Source organism: Thermobia domestica, chromosome 11, assembly GCF_964235325.1.
Source record: "Thermobia domestica chromosome 11, izTheDome1.hap1.1, whole genome shotgun sequence".
In the NCBI taxonomy this organism is placed as follows: Eukaryota; Metazoa; Arthropoda; class Insecta; order Zygentoma; family Lepismatidae; genus Thermobia; species Thermobia domestica.
This window is the reverse complement of record NC_137464.1, coordinates 180,377,298-180,396,167: the sequence shown is the minus strand read 5'-3', so window position 1 is coordinate 180,396,167 and position 18,870 is coordinate 180,377,298. Positions and strand designations below refer to the sequence as shown.

At 36.3% G+C, this 18,870-nt stretch overlaps 1 protein-coding gene across 5 annotated transcripts in view; it reads left to right on the top strand.

Annotated features, from left to right (window-relative positions):
- wge (BAH domain and coiled-coil containing protein winged eye) overlaps positions 1–18,870 on the top strand; it is a 253,125-nt gene that overhangs the window by 124,367 nt on the left and 109,888 nt on the right. For all 5 annotated transcript variants that reach the window (XM_081731404.1, XM_081731406.1, XM_081731407.1 and 2 more), the window contains 3 exons: positions 1,004–1,159; positions 9,721–10,479; positions 17,272–18,534. In XM_081731404.1, coding sequence (XP_081587530.1) covers positions 1,004–1,159; positions 9,721–10,479; positions 17,272–18,534 — 2,178 coding nt within the window. The remainder of the gene's footprint in view (positions 1–1,003; positions 1,160–9,720; positions 10,480–17,271; positions 18,535–18,870) is intronic.

Sequence of the window (18,870 nt, the reverse complement as noted above, 5' to 3'; positions counted from 1 at the left end):
TGCTTGACTCGCTGATCTTACGAGAAGCAGTATTTTAGTGCTTTCCTTTACGAGTTCAAATTAGGAGCACGTTATAGACGCAACATGACAAACGGACAGGAAAGGCACCGAATATATGAAGCAATCTGCACATCTAACTGCAAAATGCACCAACAGTGGTAAATAAACTCATCAGACGCCATTGGCAAGGGCCCCGATTTCTCTGTAAATTTGAGGGGCTCATTCAGATGCAGAAAGCATATATGAGGATTTTAAAACAAATTGCATTCAAATTATGCCAAATATTGTACATTTGCAAATACAGTAAGGGGGCCCACATGAGCTTTGGGGGCGCCTGGCCCCCCGGGATTGGCGTCCTTGGCCATTGGTTTGTTAAATTTCGTGCCAGTGACACAGCATTGGATTAGTGTAATAAATAATTGTATCTGGAAAATTTTCCTGTATAGGATTATCACTTCTAATAAAATAAATAAATAAATTGATCTATTACAACAAATGTAAACGATCAGAACAGTGGTTGGATCACGATTAACGTCCAGGATGGTTTTCAAAATCACTCCTTCAACCGCAAAATATGCTATGGTATGGTATGGTATGGTAGGGGTGATCCATCATGCCTTTCTCCATCGGGAAGAAACCATCACTGTGGATCGTTACATGGCTAAACACCATGAAATACATAACAAGCTTGTCCACAAGCATTCAACAATGGTGAACAGATAATGTTGCACGCTCACTAGTTAGCGGATAGTGCATTCGTGCCAGAATGAAACTTTTCCTCACCCATTGTAATTTCCTGACGTCTCTTCCCCCAACTACCAACTCTTGCGGATATCGGATCATTTTTGGGAGGGAAGAACTTCCTTGGCAGTGTAACTTTTTTCATGTTGGCCGAGCAATGTTATAAGTGAGTGGTTACAGCCTCTCCTTTTTTGTAATTAATTTGAAATATTATGTCTATATGATAATGATTTGTAAGACATAGATCCATTTTTCTTTATAGGTTATGGGAGATATGGAGTTGGAGGCAATCTTTACTCCCTTTTCCCAGCCGTTCCGAGCGGAACTGAAGCCAGTGCCATATATTCACAGGCATCCAGTGCGTCGCGGTTCGGCCAAACCACGACAACCTATCATAGCTTTATTGGCTCACAGAAAGGTAAGATCTCTGCAAAATTACTTTTCATTATATACAAAAGTACATACTGTAAGCTTTTTAATCCATTAGGAAAGAATTAGAGGGAATTTCCAGTCCGAAAAATCGATAGGTATGCATGAATTGAGTGCTCCAAATGATCCAAGCTAGCTGCAAATTTTCGAAAATTATTATTATTATTATTATTATTATTATTATTATTATTATTATTATTATTATTATTATTATTATTATTATTATTATTATTATTATTATCAGGAGCGTCATTTCAGATTTTGCTTGGGGGGGCAAGACCCCTTCATATAAGTAAAATTTTCCGTTCTTCACTGTTTTACTAGAGGAAAGTTACTAATACCGGCCTCCTATCCCTAATCCGATACCCGTGTCTCTAGCGTTTCTATGAAGCGTAAATAGCCAAGTTTTCTGCTGGCCTCATTGTTCACTACGGTTAAGAGAAGGCGGTGACATTTGAATGTAATTCTACACAGTGTAGGGGCCAAAATCAGGAGTCACTGTGATTTGAGTGACTTGCGAGTTTTGTACCGAAGACTACTCTTAGAAGGTTATGTAAAGAAAAGTATGGTGACCCAATGACAGCGGCTCAGACGAGAAAGGGCCGTCCTGTAGGTTTTAGCGAAGCGCTTGAGATGGAACTAGTGTGATACTGTTTATCAATGGAAACTAGTTTTTTACGAGTTAACTAGAGCAGATTTAAGAAAAATTGCCTTTCAGTTAGCTAGGAGAAACAATCTAGGACATCCTTTCCGTAATGAAATGGCAGGGGGAAAATGGCTTAAGTTGTTTCTTAAACGATATAAGCATATCCTCTCTGTGCGTTGAGCAACGGGCACATCATTTGCAAGGGCGGTAGGCTTTACACGTGAAAATGTTGCCAAATTCTTCAATATTTTGGAAGAGGAATTTCGGAAGCATAAATTGCAATTAACGGATTCTGTGTGGCTGGACTTTACCCTATAAATAGAAACGTATTTGGTGAGTCAGATTTCATTCTTGCAACAGGAATGAAGAAAGGAAAGATCTCCAATCTACGACTCCGATAAGGGTGAAATTTGCATGACGCCGCCAAAAGAAGGTAACAAACCATTGGAAACTGGAGAACGAACTTCTACAGCAACAACAACAGCTACAACTTCTTGCCTTCGAGATTATCAGCAACCAGGTAGATCTACCAGCTCAGTTATCAACGAATATCCTTTGTCGAACTGTGATCCATCTATTTCACATACTATATCTTCTCTCGTAAGTTGTCAACCACCTACCTCTGCAAATGGTTCTACAGTTCCCGCAACATCTACACCTTTCTAGAAAAGTCGTTTTTCTATTTTTCCTGTGCCTCTAGCAAAGAAAATAATATCTACAAGAGGTCACAAACTGAGCTGTGCTAGTGTCATTACTCCGTCTCCATACAAAAACCAACTTCAGGATTCAATCAACAAAAGAATGACTCCGGTATTTAAAAAAAAAAAGAAAAAAAAAACACTCACCAAACACAATTGCGTCAAGGCTTATAGAAATAAACTAGATAAAAAACGTTCAATTTGGTTTGAGGAATCCATTGGCTCTGAAACCTCTGGATCTCAGAATTCATCTCTCTCTTCAACACTTGAAATCCCCATTGAATACACTGCTCCACCAGAAAGTGATGTTTGATGTATCTTCTGTTTAGAGAAGTTTAGTGATGATCGTGCTGGTGAAATGTGGGTCTTGTGCCTTATATATCAAGAGTGAACACATGTTGAATATGCTGAAGAGGACAAAGACGATTACATATGTGACTTTTGCCGATGATTGTGATTAGTGTGCTTTTTTTGATTGCTTGTTTATTGAAAAATTTTCGTAATTATAGTAAACGTTTACGCAAGAAGAGTATACATATAATGAAAATAAAAATGTTTGCATTTCTCCAACATTTTTATATTTTTTTTTCAGTCAAATTACTTATATTTTCTGAAATAAAGTCATGGTACGTCATTGTCTGGTCATATTTCATTTTCTTCAGGTTATTTGGTAATTTTTAGACAAGTCACTGCTAGTAATATACGAGGGTGCCGATTTAGGCTGCGTTTTTTCCGACTCATGAATTGAATAGGTTAATAAAAAAAAAAAAAAAAAAAAAAAAAACTTTACAGTTTCATCCACGTCAGGTCTATCAACTTTCCACTCCCAACTGGACATAAGAAACTTGTTTTACTTTTTATATCGAATACTTAAAAATGGCCAAGTTCTAATTCTGCCAATTATACGACTGAAAAACAAAATGGGGTGCCGGATTTGGCTACCTTCTTCTACTATTATAAAATCTATATAAATCTCAAACTCAGGGAGGGCAATTGCCCCCTAAATGACGCCCCTTATTATTATTATTATTATTATTATTATTATTATTATTATTATTAATAATAATAATAATAATAATAATAATAATAATAATAATAATTACCAATGAGTTATTTGTAAAGGTGTATCTAGAATTATTTTGTTACACATAATTACTATTTGTAAGAACAATTGCAAATCCACAGGGAGGATGCTAAATTCTGCGTTGAACAAAACACTGTTTTTAATATTGCGAAACAGTTGGAAAAATGAACTTAAAAATGACGGCATATTTGAAAAGAGTGAGTTAGTGGTGATAAAGGTCTAAACAAGCTGAGCAAATTAGGAGGTTAGACATCACGAGACTAATCCACCTAGTTCATCTGATCAAACAAGTGAACAAATGAATATGTACTGGAACCGAAGGCTCGAAGACACATAAAAATACTAAATTTAAATCAACGACTAAGAATTGGAATAGGATAAGAAATTGTAATTGGAAGGCAAGTTTGATTGGAATTCTATTTCATTAGCGTTATTTAACATATATACATGTTTAAAAGGATTAGTTAAGAAAGGCTAATGAATTGAGATGATGTTTGTTGAAATTTAGCGTTTCTTTTCTGCACCGAGACTATATGACACATGGATCTACAATGTAAGGTGGAAACGGCACCATCGAAATGCATTCAGGCTCTCCCACCGTGAATCGAAACGGGGACTCTGTGCACCAAAGACGCGCACGCACTAGCAACTGGGTTATTGGAAGAGACTTCGTTGTGTGTGTTTAAGCGTAATTTCGCTCCATTGACTTCTATGGAAGAAGTGTTCTTTTGGTGATTACTCCTCTGTGTCTCGTGCTAGTCCAGATTTTGTTTTTCTAAACCGACACACCGAAGTCCTGGTGTCTGTGCAGAATTTCGTTGAATTGGTTGAGATTACGTAAACTATTTCGAAGAGAAAAACATAATTACATGTCTTGGGCATGCTTTCTTAAAAAGAAGAAAGAAAAACGTATTTGAGAAAATATGGTCTTCTTAGAGAAATATAAGAAAATTTGAAGAAAAGTTGTGAAGACTATAGGAAACTGATGTGAGCCTGAGCCACTCCAACGCCATCTGCTACTGACCTGGTGAACTACGTCCAGTCTAGCCACGACTACGTGGTCAGTGCGCTGCGCTGCCCTGTCTCCAACAGGCGTATTATCAGAAGCTTTCTAGATCTAGTGGCGTTTAGGTAACCTAACTCCCCAGTTTGCCTCACGATGCTGCGTGGACGCCGAAAATTGAAAAGCACCGGGACTACGCGGACATGAGTCGAACGCCCTAACCACTAGACTACGGTGTCTCCTATGGAGTGAATGTACACACTAAAAAGACGAAAGTAATCGAGGGGGAAAAAGAATGATGAAAGGATATGTATGAACTGTGGTGTTGTATCGGTGTGAGACATGAACTAAAGGAGAAGAAGAAGAAGGGATAATGGAAACTTTTAAAATATGGTGCTACAGAGATATGTCGAAAATGAGAGTGATAGATAAAAAATTAAATAAAAAATTGTGGAAATGATAGGAAACAAGAGTATGAAAGACATTATGAGACGTAAGAAATCACGGTATTAGCTAGGCAATAAATGGCAGAAAGCAAAATACACACAGGAAGGACGCAATTGAAATACATGGACAAAATAATAAAAAAGATGAATGGAAGAAAAAAAAGGACTACAGGTGCTCAGTGGTAGAACGCTCACCTCTGATGCTAAGTTTCTGGTTCGATCCCAGTTATCTCCAAATGGGCTTGTGGTGGACAAAGACCGTGTACATTAGTTTTTTTTTTTTATTCTCCCGTTTCTTTCCATTTCTTCATTCCTCTATTTTGTTCATCATAATCACCGTTTCCAATTAACCTCGGAGCATATTTGGGACGTTAAACCAAAAAAAAAAAAAAAAAAAAAAAAAAAAAAAAAGCACATGGAAATTAAAAGACTGTTTGAACTATAGAATTGGGTGGAAGGATGGGGGTTCGAATTTCTTAGGAGAGCCTAGATATCTTTTTAATTGTCCTCAAAGTTTCTGTTCGTGTTCTTGTCGAATGAATGAATGAATGAATGAGTAGGGGATTAATGGGGACGTCAGCATCGAGGCTATTTGTCTCCGTCTCTAAGAGATGTGTTCTTATCGTAAGACCATGGGGACAGTGGGAATCCGGGACAAGAAATTAAAAAAAACAAAACAATAGTGGTTAGCGCGCGCACCTTTGGTGCACGTGGTCCCGGATTCGATTCCTGGTAGGAGAGCATTGAAATTTGAATGCATTATGATGGTTCGGATTCCACCTTAAATTATAGATCCACATCTTATATAGCCTTGGTGCCGAAAAGGAACACTAAACTTCAAATAAACAATTTCCTTCCACTTTCTTCATTCCACCATTTCATTCATTTGTCATCATCACCGTCTCCTTTAGCCTAGCCGGCATATTCGTCGGACGTAAAACTCAAAGGTTTCATTTTTTTTTTTTTCAAATACACAAACAAACAAAAGTAATTTTGAATAGCATTGAAACAGTTAACCAATTTAAATATATATTTCTTTGGTACAACACCGAAAACGAGTCCAATTGATAAATTCATTCGATTCGAAATTTATTGACAAAAGAGTAAGGAGGAATATCCGATTTGCTGGTAACTGCATGAGTATTTTAGTATAGTTAGTTCTTGTTGAACGTTTTAGAAGTTATATATCTATTTATAAATATGTGTAAAATGTTAGTAGAGTTACATTTAGGACTAAATTCGTAAAGAAGTTTTGTTTTACTTCAGAGAAAAAGCTCCCTTTGTTATGGAAGCGTTACTATTGATTGCTTCCCTTGCGTACCTAGGAGGCAAACTTTGGAAGACGAAGTGCGTTCCTGTCAAAAATGTCTTGGAAAGACGAAGAGAAGTGGGTGGAAAAGCAGCCTTGTATGGATTCCCTTACTTCCTCCATCCGAATCGAAGACGTTGGGGTTCATGGTTGGGTGGAAATAGTGACGTCTTAAAAGCACATTTATTTTCCTTCCTCGTTCTGTAGAGAACTGTCATCCTCATGAATGCTATTTGCAGACATTGCAGCATTCCCTCTCGCTGGATGAGAATGAGCAATAAAGCTGTTCTTCATATTCGAATAAAGAAAGAATATGCAACAATGTGTCTTGGTTGTAATGTAGCCATCCATTCCATGCAGTATCCAGCGACGAAGGAAGAAGAAAGAGTGCGTTAAATTCAAATCGTGTGTTTTGCTTGCAGTGAATGTTGATTCTCAATATCTGCATCCGCCATCTTGGTTCCAACTGCGATACGTGCTGTGAATTTGTTTTATTATTTTGAAGAATACAAGACAAAAAAATAATGGTGTTTTCAGTAAATAACGGCAGTCTCGTTCTGATGTAGATTTGTCGAATTCCAATGAAAAGGAATCAAGCTATCCCTTTACACGAACTAGTAAATACGTGGTTAGAATTTATGAATATGCTGCTAATTCTTTATGGATAATCTTAGATGGATACAAAAGAGTACATTATTTGCTACCTATCCAAAATACTAACTATTCTTGTTTTTACACTAATAAGTTTGATTTTGCCTGTTAACGGTGGCGAGTGCGCGCGCCATCTTTGTTTTCAACCCATCGATGTATATTGAAAAGTGTTATCCTTTCTTTGAAATGAACTGCAGTTTTAATGTTTTGATTTTATTGATTTCTTCTAAAAATCTGTTTAAAACATCCTTGCTCTCTGAAAATGTAATTCTGAAATGCATAATTTATTATATTATGAACCAGCTGAAAGGTAGGGACGCTTTCAAAGTCTTAACCGATTTTAAATTTCGTGTATAATGTCAAGAAAGTGATACAATCGTATTAAAGTCCAATACCCGGAATTTTTATTAATATGTGTTGTGCCAAATCTTCGCAATTATCTATTACGTGAAGTTTACTTGCTCTTTCCAGCGCGGAGGCTATATGTTTCAATGCTCTACCACCATTGGGTCCCCGTGCACCAAAGGCATGGGTGGCCACCTATGACGTGAAATAGCATTTGCAAAATGCTTCTTATTTCGTTAACGAGGTTGTTTACCTTATCTTATTTATGAAACTGAATGTGTCTGTCCTCTACACTAATCTATATTGTTGAACCGTTTGAAATGATTTTTTGAAAACAGCATTTGGGTCGAACTGGGTTTTCATAATTCCTTTTTTCTTTTTTAATTTGTCTTACGATTATGATACTGTTCGTGTATTTTATACTTTTAATGCCCTACGACTATGGACCGAGACTAAAGGAGACGTTGTTGATGAAAATGAAATAGAAAAATTTAAAAAAAAAAAAAAAAAAAAAAAAATTGGAAAGAAACTGGGAAGTCGTCAACCCACACAGTGTTCGTCGACCACTAATTCGACTTGGATTGAACTGAGATCGAACCAGGGACGCAACGCACAAAAGGGACCGCTCTACCATTGAGCCCATGCGGTTCATAATTTCTTTTCAATTCAAATACTCATTCTAAGGAGGGAAAGGGAATTCGAATATACGTATCTTCAAATATTTTCCATAAATATATTCGTCCCGTGCGAAGAACGGGTTATTTTTTAGATAGTATATGTAATAGGCAAAACGCATATTCAGTATTTTTATTTCAGGAAATAAGTAACTTAAATAGTGAAAATCTTTGGTGTAAATAAGGTGTAAATTGTTTTAAATTTTTTCATCTTTATTAACTTTAATCTTACCTCCCAGTAAATGCAGCAGCAGTTTTTTTTTTTTTTTTTTTAATTATTTTATTTTATTAGCCTTTCTAATCGTCCAAGAAACAAGTTTCCAGCTTTCATGAACCGAATGGTTTAAAAGTAATTTACGTTTACCCACTATCAAGTACCATACTAGCTTATCAAATCAGACTGGTTAGTTTATACTTTGAGACAAGTGGTCGTTTCTTCTTTTAAAATGATTTTTAGTCGCAAGACCATTAGTACTTATATAAAATTGTCCTCAACGTTTTCAATAAAGTATATTGTATCCTTTAGGTATACTGAGCTGTATTAAATCAGTATATTAATTTTCACTTCTAACTGTCTTACGTGTTACTTTTGCTATTTGTTTTGTATTTGATGGAAATTAATCAATATTTTTTTTATATATATATAAAATATGTTAACATCACCTAAACTATAAGTTAATGGACAATAATATAATGGTAGTAATCACTTCTTTGTTCATTCGAATGTCTGAAACTTACCATAAACTGATCTATCCATTTCGAAGGAACTGACTGATGTAAGCTTCTCAGTGTACTGTTCCTGTAATCAGTCTCTCCTCTTGTCTTTCCATATTTACACAATTTTATTTATGTCTTTACTATTGTCTACTTAGGTTAAATTATACAATCGCAAATTGCACCAACACATATGAATCAGATGAATTATATTTAACCAGTGCCAAGTATAGGGCAGGTTATCTGTTACGATAGATACGGGCCAGTAGGTCACCTATCACAAGAGTGATTTTTCTATACGTTGTTTATTAGTAGTATGATGTATAATTATCCTTTTAATCAATACACATTTACTCATACATTATAAAGATCCCACGTAGTGGTTTTCCATCGAGTGTAGGAACTATCTGATTGAAAAATTTTAGAATCATTGCTTTATTTTTTTTCTAAGAACTTCCGCCTTAATACAAACATTGCTCTCCTACATTTGTTAACCCCTTACCTCATGCCGTGCCATATGGCACATATGCTTTTTTCACTTTAGCTTTTTTGTGATTTATCAATGGCATCAAATGACTGTTTTGTCTGCTGTGTGAGATATTGACGTGTATGAATAAGAGATGTTCTTTGTAAGTTGTAAGTGTGTCATATATGGCACTTACTTATTTTTCGTCGGAATTAAGTGAAAAATCAAAAATTCAAGTTTTAATTCATTTTTCAAGTTCCCATATGAGGATTTCCAATACTGATTTTTTTCGCTAAAAGGAAAAAAAAAATAATGCAGAAAGGGGTTAACTTGATTGTAGCCCCAGGAGTATGTTACAATACAATAGTAAGGCATGTTACAGCTGCCTGAACCGGTTTCAGTTACTAATAATGAATAAGGATTAATCACTCAGGTAATCTTGTTCATTCTGCGAGCAAATTAGTACTGTATTTTTATAATCATGTCTTATATATTACTCTTAATTTCTTTCCAGATTCGCTGTTCTCAACGGGGTATACGTTCACTGGAACAGTGCCATCGCATTACAGCCCTGCCCCGGGAACTATGTTGGCTCCGGGACTTGAAACAGGGACTCTGGATCGTGGAATCAGCCAATTGGAGCTTATGACGAAAGGCTTTAGTGTAATTAGAGACGCAAAAAATGTGTATGATTCGGTTGATAAGAAACCAGATAGCAAACCTCAACAGCCCCCAATAGTGAAAACCGAGGTTACGGACAAGCGTTCAAGGGGAGAGGTTAAAGATGAGGGGAGAAGGAGAGGAAGTGTACACTGTGATAACAGCCAAAGATGGACAGAAATGCAACAGCAGACTCTCAAGTCTGCTGAAAAACATTACGGACGTGAAAGTGACGTTCTTCTGTGTACTTCCGCGAATAATTTTGGACAGAAATCGGAACGCGAGTGCCTTGTAAACGGTCAGGGACGCCAGGAGGAGAGCTGGAACTCTAGTGGCGATCCATCGAACTATGTGAATCATCATCATCATCACAATCATCATCAACAGCAGCAACTAAATCAACTTCTATCGCCTCCACCATCGCAGTTACAACCAGACGTAGACAGACGAAGAGCAAACGGTGGAAAGAAGCGCTGGGAGACGAACGAAATCTCAACGACCGAAGTAACCGTCAAGGTTGAGGGAGTACGATCGAGTTGTGCCTGCAGGACAACGACAGTCCCCACAACCACTACAACAACAGCAATAGTGCCATCTACAACTCTATCAACTAGTAAGTACGAGTTAATAATACTCTTTTTGTTAAGATTCTATGTTGATTTTGTATTGTTAGAATGAGAAAACAATAGTGAATCATTTCACACTCTATTTCGTATTATCATTTAATTAATTATGATTTAAATATTTATGTAAGAACTTATCAGATCAAACTTACGCTATAGAAGCAGATTTAATCATATGCTTAAGTTCAGAAATTCAAAACGAGGTATGCTCAACTCACTTATTTTACTTAAGCAATACCCAAGTTAACTTGTAAGTTATATCTGAAAATTCATTCAAACAATATAGGCCTATATCTTATAAAAGAAAATTTATACATACTAATTAATCTTAAGAGTCTGCTAGGTGTATTCAAAGGAGCGGATCAAATTTGTTCGCACTGTTTTCAAGTGATTGTTACATTATATCTCTTGAATTTGCATTAATATTTTGAAACTAACACAGAAACTTTTGAAATAGTTGTGCTTTACATTTATCGTAAATGATTACATATATGACATCATTCAACACATCGTCCATATATGATACAGATGAAAATATCAATAAAAAATACAAAACTAATAATATCACTAACACTAGAAAATATCGTCTAAGCTTCAGTGTTTATGTAAAAGACAGAAGTAAGCTTTAAAAATTTTGGTTATGTACTAAAAGGAAAACTGAAAAGAAAAATGGCGAAAACGAAGATGATTTACACCTAGTACCAATGGAGGAGGGAGGAGATATAAATCAGCCCTCAACATAATAATTATTTTTCTAATATAAAAATGAAATATATGATTATATAATATAAAACTAATAAACGTGAATATTGCATACAAAGAAACTAAAAAAAATCATAGGAAACTTTATCCTGTAAAAAACGAAAGAAAAAAGAACGCACAAGCAAACAAACTATGAGTTGATCGCAAGAAAGGTCTGCTGTCCTGGATTTAAATAGTTTTCTTTAATATCACAAGTTAAAAATAGAATCAGGTCCTTTCTGCAATCATCCATTCAATTATAAATGCAAATTCAATGTTGAATTATGTAAATGTCTTTCTTAAAAAAAAAAAAAAAAAAAAAAAAAAAAAAAAAAAAAAATGGTAGCGAAAAATATGTGGAATCTATGTCATAAAAATCATTTGTTCAAAATCCCCCGTTTTTTAAATTTGAAAATGCGGTAACTATCCATGAGGAAGACGTAATTAAGGACAATCTTGTCTTACAGGCTAGCCCGAAAGAGCTCTAATATCATTAATGTTAAAAATGATGACTCCCACAACCTAAATGAGGGCGCCTTTTCATGGTTTTGAAGTTCTCTCCTAAATTAGCTATAATAGGGTAAAGGCACCGAATATGGAATACTTTTTGTTTCTTCTTTATTTCTCAGAAATGCGTACTCCAGAATAAAAATATTATACATCATACTACTTGTGGTACCTTTGCAAAACAAAATGCAAGTATGAAAGTTTGTTCCTCATTAATGATTTTTTACAATATTACAAAATTGAAAGAAACTCAATTTTCCATATTAGGCACACCCCGCTCCTAATATGGAACACTACCTGTTCTTAAAATGGAATACTAGAACAAAACATGCTCATTTGTCTACAATGCGATATTTGGATAATTCGAGGATGGGCACGATCCCTGCTCAGACCGCCTATCCTGGCACCGGCCTTTGGTGAAGTTTTCCCTGCTTTTCCTCAGTATCATTAGGCGTATGCCGGGATGATACTTTTCCTTAGGCCAGGGTCGAGTCCTTTCCAATTCGTAGACTTAACTTAAAGGCCGATGTGATCTCGGAGTTGGAGACCCGAACACTTCCTTTGTTCCTTTCCTTAAGCTAATAAATGTATTTATTTGTTTCTTTAAGAGTAGTAGTTATTATAATTAGGAGTATTCCATATTAGGATTCTGCTAGTATTCCATATTAGGAAAATCGCCATTTTGGATAGTTCTCTTCCTACACACGCTTGTGTGATTCTCTGTGTACTGAATCTTTATGCCTTTATGGTACACTATATATGTAATCTAAATATCACAAACTCAACAATAATACATAACTCTTTGCGTACATTCAGCAGTCTGGAAAGATACGTTCGAAAAACTCAAGTTCTTCAGAAAAATATTCTGCAACAAAAGAAAATGGCTTGTTATCGTTCGGCAGCAAACCACTCATGCGCAGACTGAGGGTGTCACTGTGTACAAGTTTTCAGTGGCAGAACATAGCAGACAAAATAATCTGGTATTTCATATTAGGAACGTATTCCATATATGGTGCACCCACCCTATATATATATATATATATATATATATATATATTAAATAACAAAATCAAAGATGTTCGAGCGACCATTAGCTTTGTATCACTTGAAATAAATTTGACCCTCTGTGCTGAAAGCTGCCTAAACTCTAATTAGTTAATTAATTAATTAAACAATTTATGGTTCCATATCTTTAAAAAGTTCGATTATATCTGTCACATATATAGGGCTAGATAGAAACATTTTTAGAGGCATGTACACTCATATAATTTGCCATTCTGGGTGATTCATATCTATGTATCGAATGCGCAGTTGCAAATACATACACACACATATCTTGATGCACGTGCGCACATAATACTTCATCTAAAACAACTCGTATTTATGCACATTAAATATGTTAATTCCTGTAATTATGCTATAGAATGTAATATAAATATATTAAATACTATAGTGTATAAGTAAGAAATAGAATCGACACGTATATGGAAGATCTGGGCCCCTTTGGATAATCTAGGAGTGGACAATGGCCCCACTTTGCCCATCGTGCTAGCGGCCATGCTTCAAGAGATTATTAAAGGTTAACGCGTATCGAGAGAACGTAGCTGATAGATCTCAAATTCCGCAGCTGCAGATACTAACAGATTTGTCAAGATTTTTTTCTTTCTTCCTTCAGTCTTACCAGGCGAATGCTGGAATAGTACTTTTTCATATATGGGCCTTGACCAACTTTATATCAAAATGTCTTTCTTTTCATTCCCACAGCTCGAATATGCAATCACTTAATCAGATTACTCGACCTTTTGTAATAAATTAAATAGTTAAATAAAGTTACGGCAGTCAAATTTTAAGTAATTATTAATATAGTTGTAAATATTTGAGGACCTCATATCAAAATAAAAATATACGTACAATGCAATTGCTTCATAAGTATTGTAATTTTAAAAAATCAATTTAATGTCTCAAAGGCCTAAACTTACTACAAACCTAGGTCTACAATACGGTAGGTTAAAAGCAGTTTATTCCGAATTTTTAACAAAATCTGTAAAATGTAACGTAAGTGGAATGAGATTAAATGAGTTTTTATTAGTTTATCGCACTTTTAGCCATAACACAAGAAAACAAATGCTAAAAGCAGGTAAATGATGAAGGAATTAGTGAGAGGAAGTGGGGGATCGCAATTTTGTCTACCATACGCTTACGTGGTCTAGAAATGAAATCACGATCCTTTGCACATACGATAAGCACTGTACCATTGCGTCAGCGTGCCTCGTTGGGGTTTCTAAAAATAACCCACTTATTCTTTTTATTTTTCTACGTGAATGGAGTATGATGATAGATCAAAGTAAGTTTGATGGCTAACTTCGGCGCCTGTGTATTTATACGTGCGGATTGCATATTCAATTCGGTTAATTTTCTGCGTTGATAAAATATTTAAACTCCCCGATCGTAGTGTCGCAAAGAGGAAAACCTGAAGCATACAAGATCAAGGTCACTTTCACCATTTATGACGTGGAGATAGATATTTACGTCGCTAAGAAAAATAACATCCTTCAAAAGTGATGTGTAAAAGTACTCTCACGTAATGTGGTGCCATGCAATGGCTTAGTCATGTAATTGTTTTCCTTGTTCATCAAGTACAATTTACTGCCGTATTTCACATTTACAGAAATGTTATTGGGCTTTCAGCATCGCGTATCATGGACAAAGAGGTAAGGAACGTTTTTTTAAAAATCCATGTAGTATATAAAATACATACATAAAATATTTTTTTACCAATAATCATGTTTTTGTAACAATAATTTTAGGAATGATCTAAAAATGGATCAAAAGATTGCGATCTTGGCCAATAATTAGTTTTTGGATTAGGGCCACAAAATTTTTAAACGGCCCCTAAATCGAGTTTTCGTATTTTTTTACGGAATAAGCACATCATACTGAGTTAAGTGATAGTTTGGGTTTGGCTACACTATAATTCTCCAGATATAAGGCCAGAAATTTTTTGCATTAAATATATTGGATCTTTTGATCCAAAAATAAGTTTTTGGAGCGAATATTGAAAGAATACGGCAATACTTACTATAGTTATTCGGACACTTTCGTAGACTAAATTAATTGAAATTGTAAAATGGACTGTGATAAAGCAGCTAGTAACATAATCGCCTCCAAATCCAAATAGGGCCTATTGTGTTCATTTCCTGCAGTCCACTTTCCTGATGCATAGCTCTTAGTGAAAAGATTAGCATCGTAAGTGTGTTATATTTTAAGAAAACACAAATTGTGTCTGTCTCTAACACATCTGAAGTTGAATTCGTGACACTGTGAAACTAGAATTCAGAACTGAAAGTCTGTTCTGTAGGATTGAAACACATGTGTATCACTATTTCTTTCCTTCAATTTTTCTTTTTTGTACGTGGTATTAAGAAAACAATTTTATGTAGAGATGTGAATGCAATTGATCCAACCCGTGGCGGAACTTGAGGTAAGTCACATTGTTAAAAAATTAAAATCTTATAGATACAAGCTAAGGGAAGGAAATTTACCTAATGTATTAATACGTGTACGGAAGAATTAGTATATATGTAAATTTTCTTCCTTTAGCTTTTAGCGGTAAGATTTTGATTTTTACCGTTGTGAGTTACCCCACGAGTCGCCACTGGACCCTATTTTATTTAGGAATTATATTTTGGAATTTTCGGCACCTATGGCCATTTTGATCTCGTCACATATGAGGTATGATGTCTTTCGGTGATTACACTATCTAGGGCAGTGGTTCTCAAAGTGGGGTCCGCGGACCCCAACGGGACCTAGCCAGGGGGTTCGCGAAGCCTAACACTTGAAATGTGTTGTAATAAAATGGAACTCTCAGCTGTTACGTAAGAAGTATTTTTAAAATTAAGAAATTGCAGCTGTGGGCAGTACTAGTACAAAACAATAACTATTCATCATTTCCAGGGCTCAAGAATTTAATTGATTCTTCAGGTGAAAAACTCTGCTGAAATGCACAAAACTTGTAGGACACTTGAGAGCAATAGCTGCAAGTTTTCGAGAATATTTCTCTATCCCACAACCTGGTAATGGTTGGATTAACAATCCTTTCACTAATGTGGAAATTCATAACATACGAGGTATGAATCTCTCTAATACAGAACAAGAACAGCTATTGGAACTATCTTGCGATACTTCATGGAAAAACGTTTTCAAAGAAAATGAACTTTGTAGCTTTTGGTTTCATGTCCGTTGCGTGAAGAGTTGTCTAAAAATGCATTACAATATTGCCTTTGCCTACCACTTATGTGAGCAGGCCTTTTCTGCTCTTTGCAGCATTTAAAACCTTAAAGCGAAATCGTCTTAATATGCAATTGAACCTAAGATTGATGGTGACAAAACTTATTCCAGATTTCAATGCAATTATGGAAAAACACAAAGAATTTCATTCCTCACATTAGTGACACCACATTTGAGAACATGGTTTATCAAGTGGATTTTTTAAAAATGATTTTCAGACTTGAAAGTTACTGTATTTTCAATTGAAATTTCGTTCACTGGGGAACAATCATGTATCTCTAGAATAAATTACTTATTGTATTGTTTTTCTTAATCTTTTTCTTGTCAGTGGTAATTCTAATTAGTATTTTTTAAGTATCATATTATGAAATTTCAGATAGCATTGTAAGGGTGTCCGCAGTTCATTCTCCGAATGAACAGAGGGTCCCCGTTATCGGTTATTTTGAGAACCACTGATCTAAGGTATTGAGGAAGGAAGAAGGAAATGTGGAAGAGGAAGGAAGCGGCCTGGGAACATTGTTAGGTACCTTCCCAGGAAAACCTGTCACGATAGCTGGCCTGAAAAAAAAAATACTATTTCGATCGAATATCCCCACCAGGAATTGAACTTGGGAACATCGTGACATTGATCACACCAAAGGCGAGAGCGTTAGCGATTTCACTACACGGGACCACCCAATTTTATTTAGTTAATAAAATTTGTATATGTTAAATTTAAAAGTATTCGCATATCGCTACTTTTTTCTTTCTTTCAGTATGTTTCGTTGTACAGTTTTTCTAATGACCATTGTCGATATATCGTAACCTTGATAAACAATCACACACAAAAATAAAAACACGTCTACTTTCGGCATTTAAATTTTAAAAAATCACTGTGTGTGAAATGAAGCATTTTGAAAACTGAATACTAATAACACGTACATGCAGAAATTGAAATTCGGACGCACCACACCCATGTTAAAAACAATTCTTTCGATGAAAAAAAAAGTTAGTTAATTTAGGAGTTTTAAACTTGCATCACTGAACGCATTATATACGTAGATTATGTTTTTTTTTCTGTTTTTTTTTAATTCTTCGTCTGGGAAACGATAACTCGACATCCGTAAGTACATACATACCTGCATGTATTGATCCACTTATTAAACATATGCGTTGCTGTTTTCCCCCTACTTAGATACGAAACCTTGTAATGAAATAGTGAGTTTGCATTTTCATTAATGATTTTTTCTGCACTTATTTATTTGCAGGTTCTTCGTATTGCACTACGCCTCAGCTGCAAAATGGATTGGACATTCCACAATCGCACTATCAACAACAAAATGTCGAGCGACATAATATTGCAACAACCATTTCACTGTCCCTGCCCACGAACTTGCCCTCTCAGCAGAAGGTGACGGGAACATCATCGCTGGGCGAAGTGAGATCACCGTTGCCTAGCAACGATTCATGTTCCCGTCCCTGCGATACTGGAGACCTCTATCGTGTAAGTGTGAAGGAAGAAGACGTGAAGGTGCTGCCACGTAACGGTGGAAATTTCGTTCCAGCAGTGCATCATCAGAGAAAGAATAGTGCCTCTCCATCAACGTCTGATGATGAGAAGAAATTGGGCGGTGGCTGTAGCAGAACTATTCCACTTGCCCAGTCGTGTGCTTTGAAGAATAAGGACTCCGGTGCTGCTGGTAGTGGGATTTCTTCTCCGGCAGCACCATCCTTACTTGTCAGTAGCAGTAGTCATGGTGCAGTATCAGGGAAGGCGAAGGATACAGTACCTACAGCATCACAGAACGCGACGAAAACGTGTTCCAATTGTCCTCCTCCTGATCCAGCCTCGAACCATCGACCTCCAACAGCAGAAACTAAGTTCGAACCTTTGTTGGTGACAGTGAAAAAAGAAGTGACATCAACGCCGTGTCAGGTGTCCGAAGTTTCCACCAGTGTCACGTGCAGAGACAGTCATCATCATCGTCTGTCTCCATCGTCAAATCAAGTTCCACCAGCTGTCACTGTATCATCGTACTTTTCGTTGCCGGTCCCCAGTTCGACCCCCGGTCACGTTTCGTCATCCCCAAAAACTACGAGTCCGTGCGTCAATGACAGTCCAGTGCCCGTTCATCCCCTCTCCGTTTGGGTCCCTCCATCATCACCGTACGCAGGTACGAACCCTATCACGGCTTTAAGCCAGTTGCCAATGCTAAATATGTCACCCAGCAGTGCATGTAGTCCAACAATGGCGAAACTCGCGTCGCCATTGTCAGCTACAACTTCGGCAACTTCTCTGCCATCGTTATCATCTGCATCATCAGCGTCGTTATCAACGACGACGGTGACAAGTCTCGCCCCAGCAACATGCATTAAGGTTGAAGCGCCAAGCTATCCGCCCACCGCCTGCAACCAGTCAGCGCATGCTACGTCATCACCCTTATCTTCTAAGGAGACCCGGCCGCCGAAAACGAAGAAGGAAAATACTGTGATGTATACAGATGGCACTCATCAACACCCTGTCACAACTGGTAAGTACCTTGTTAGTATTATTTTTATTCTTGTAGTCATCTTGCACGGCGGAAATAATTCTATAAGTTATCTGTCTTCGTGTTTTCTAAAATTTAAAAATAATACAAAAACTGTAGCGTAACTTCCGAAGAGTGCAGACCTGTAGTAAATAAAAATAGGGTGAAAGAAAATCGTAGGAAAAGGAGGGATTCGTTCTACATTAAGGAAAAAATAGGACAACAAAGGAATGAATGAATTTAACCATGTATCAAAACCATTGTCCCTCTCTCTTTGTAGCTTTGTTTTGCAAAACATCATTTGTGTAAATTAGCAGTATTATTATGGCACTTTTTTCA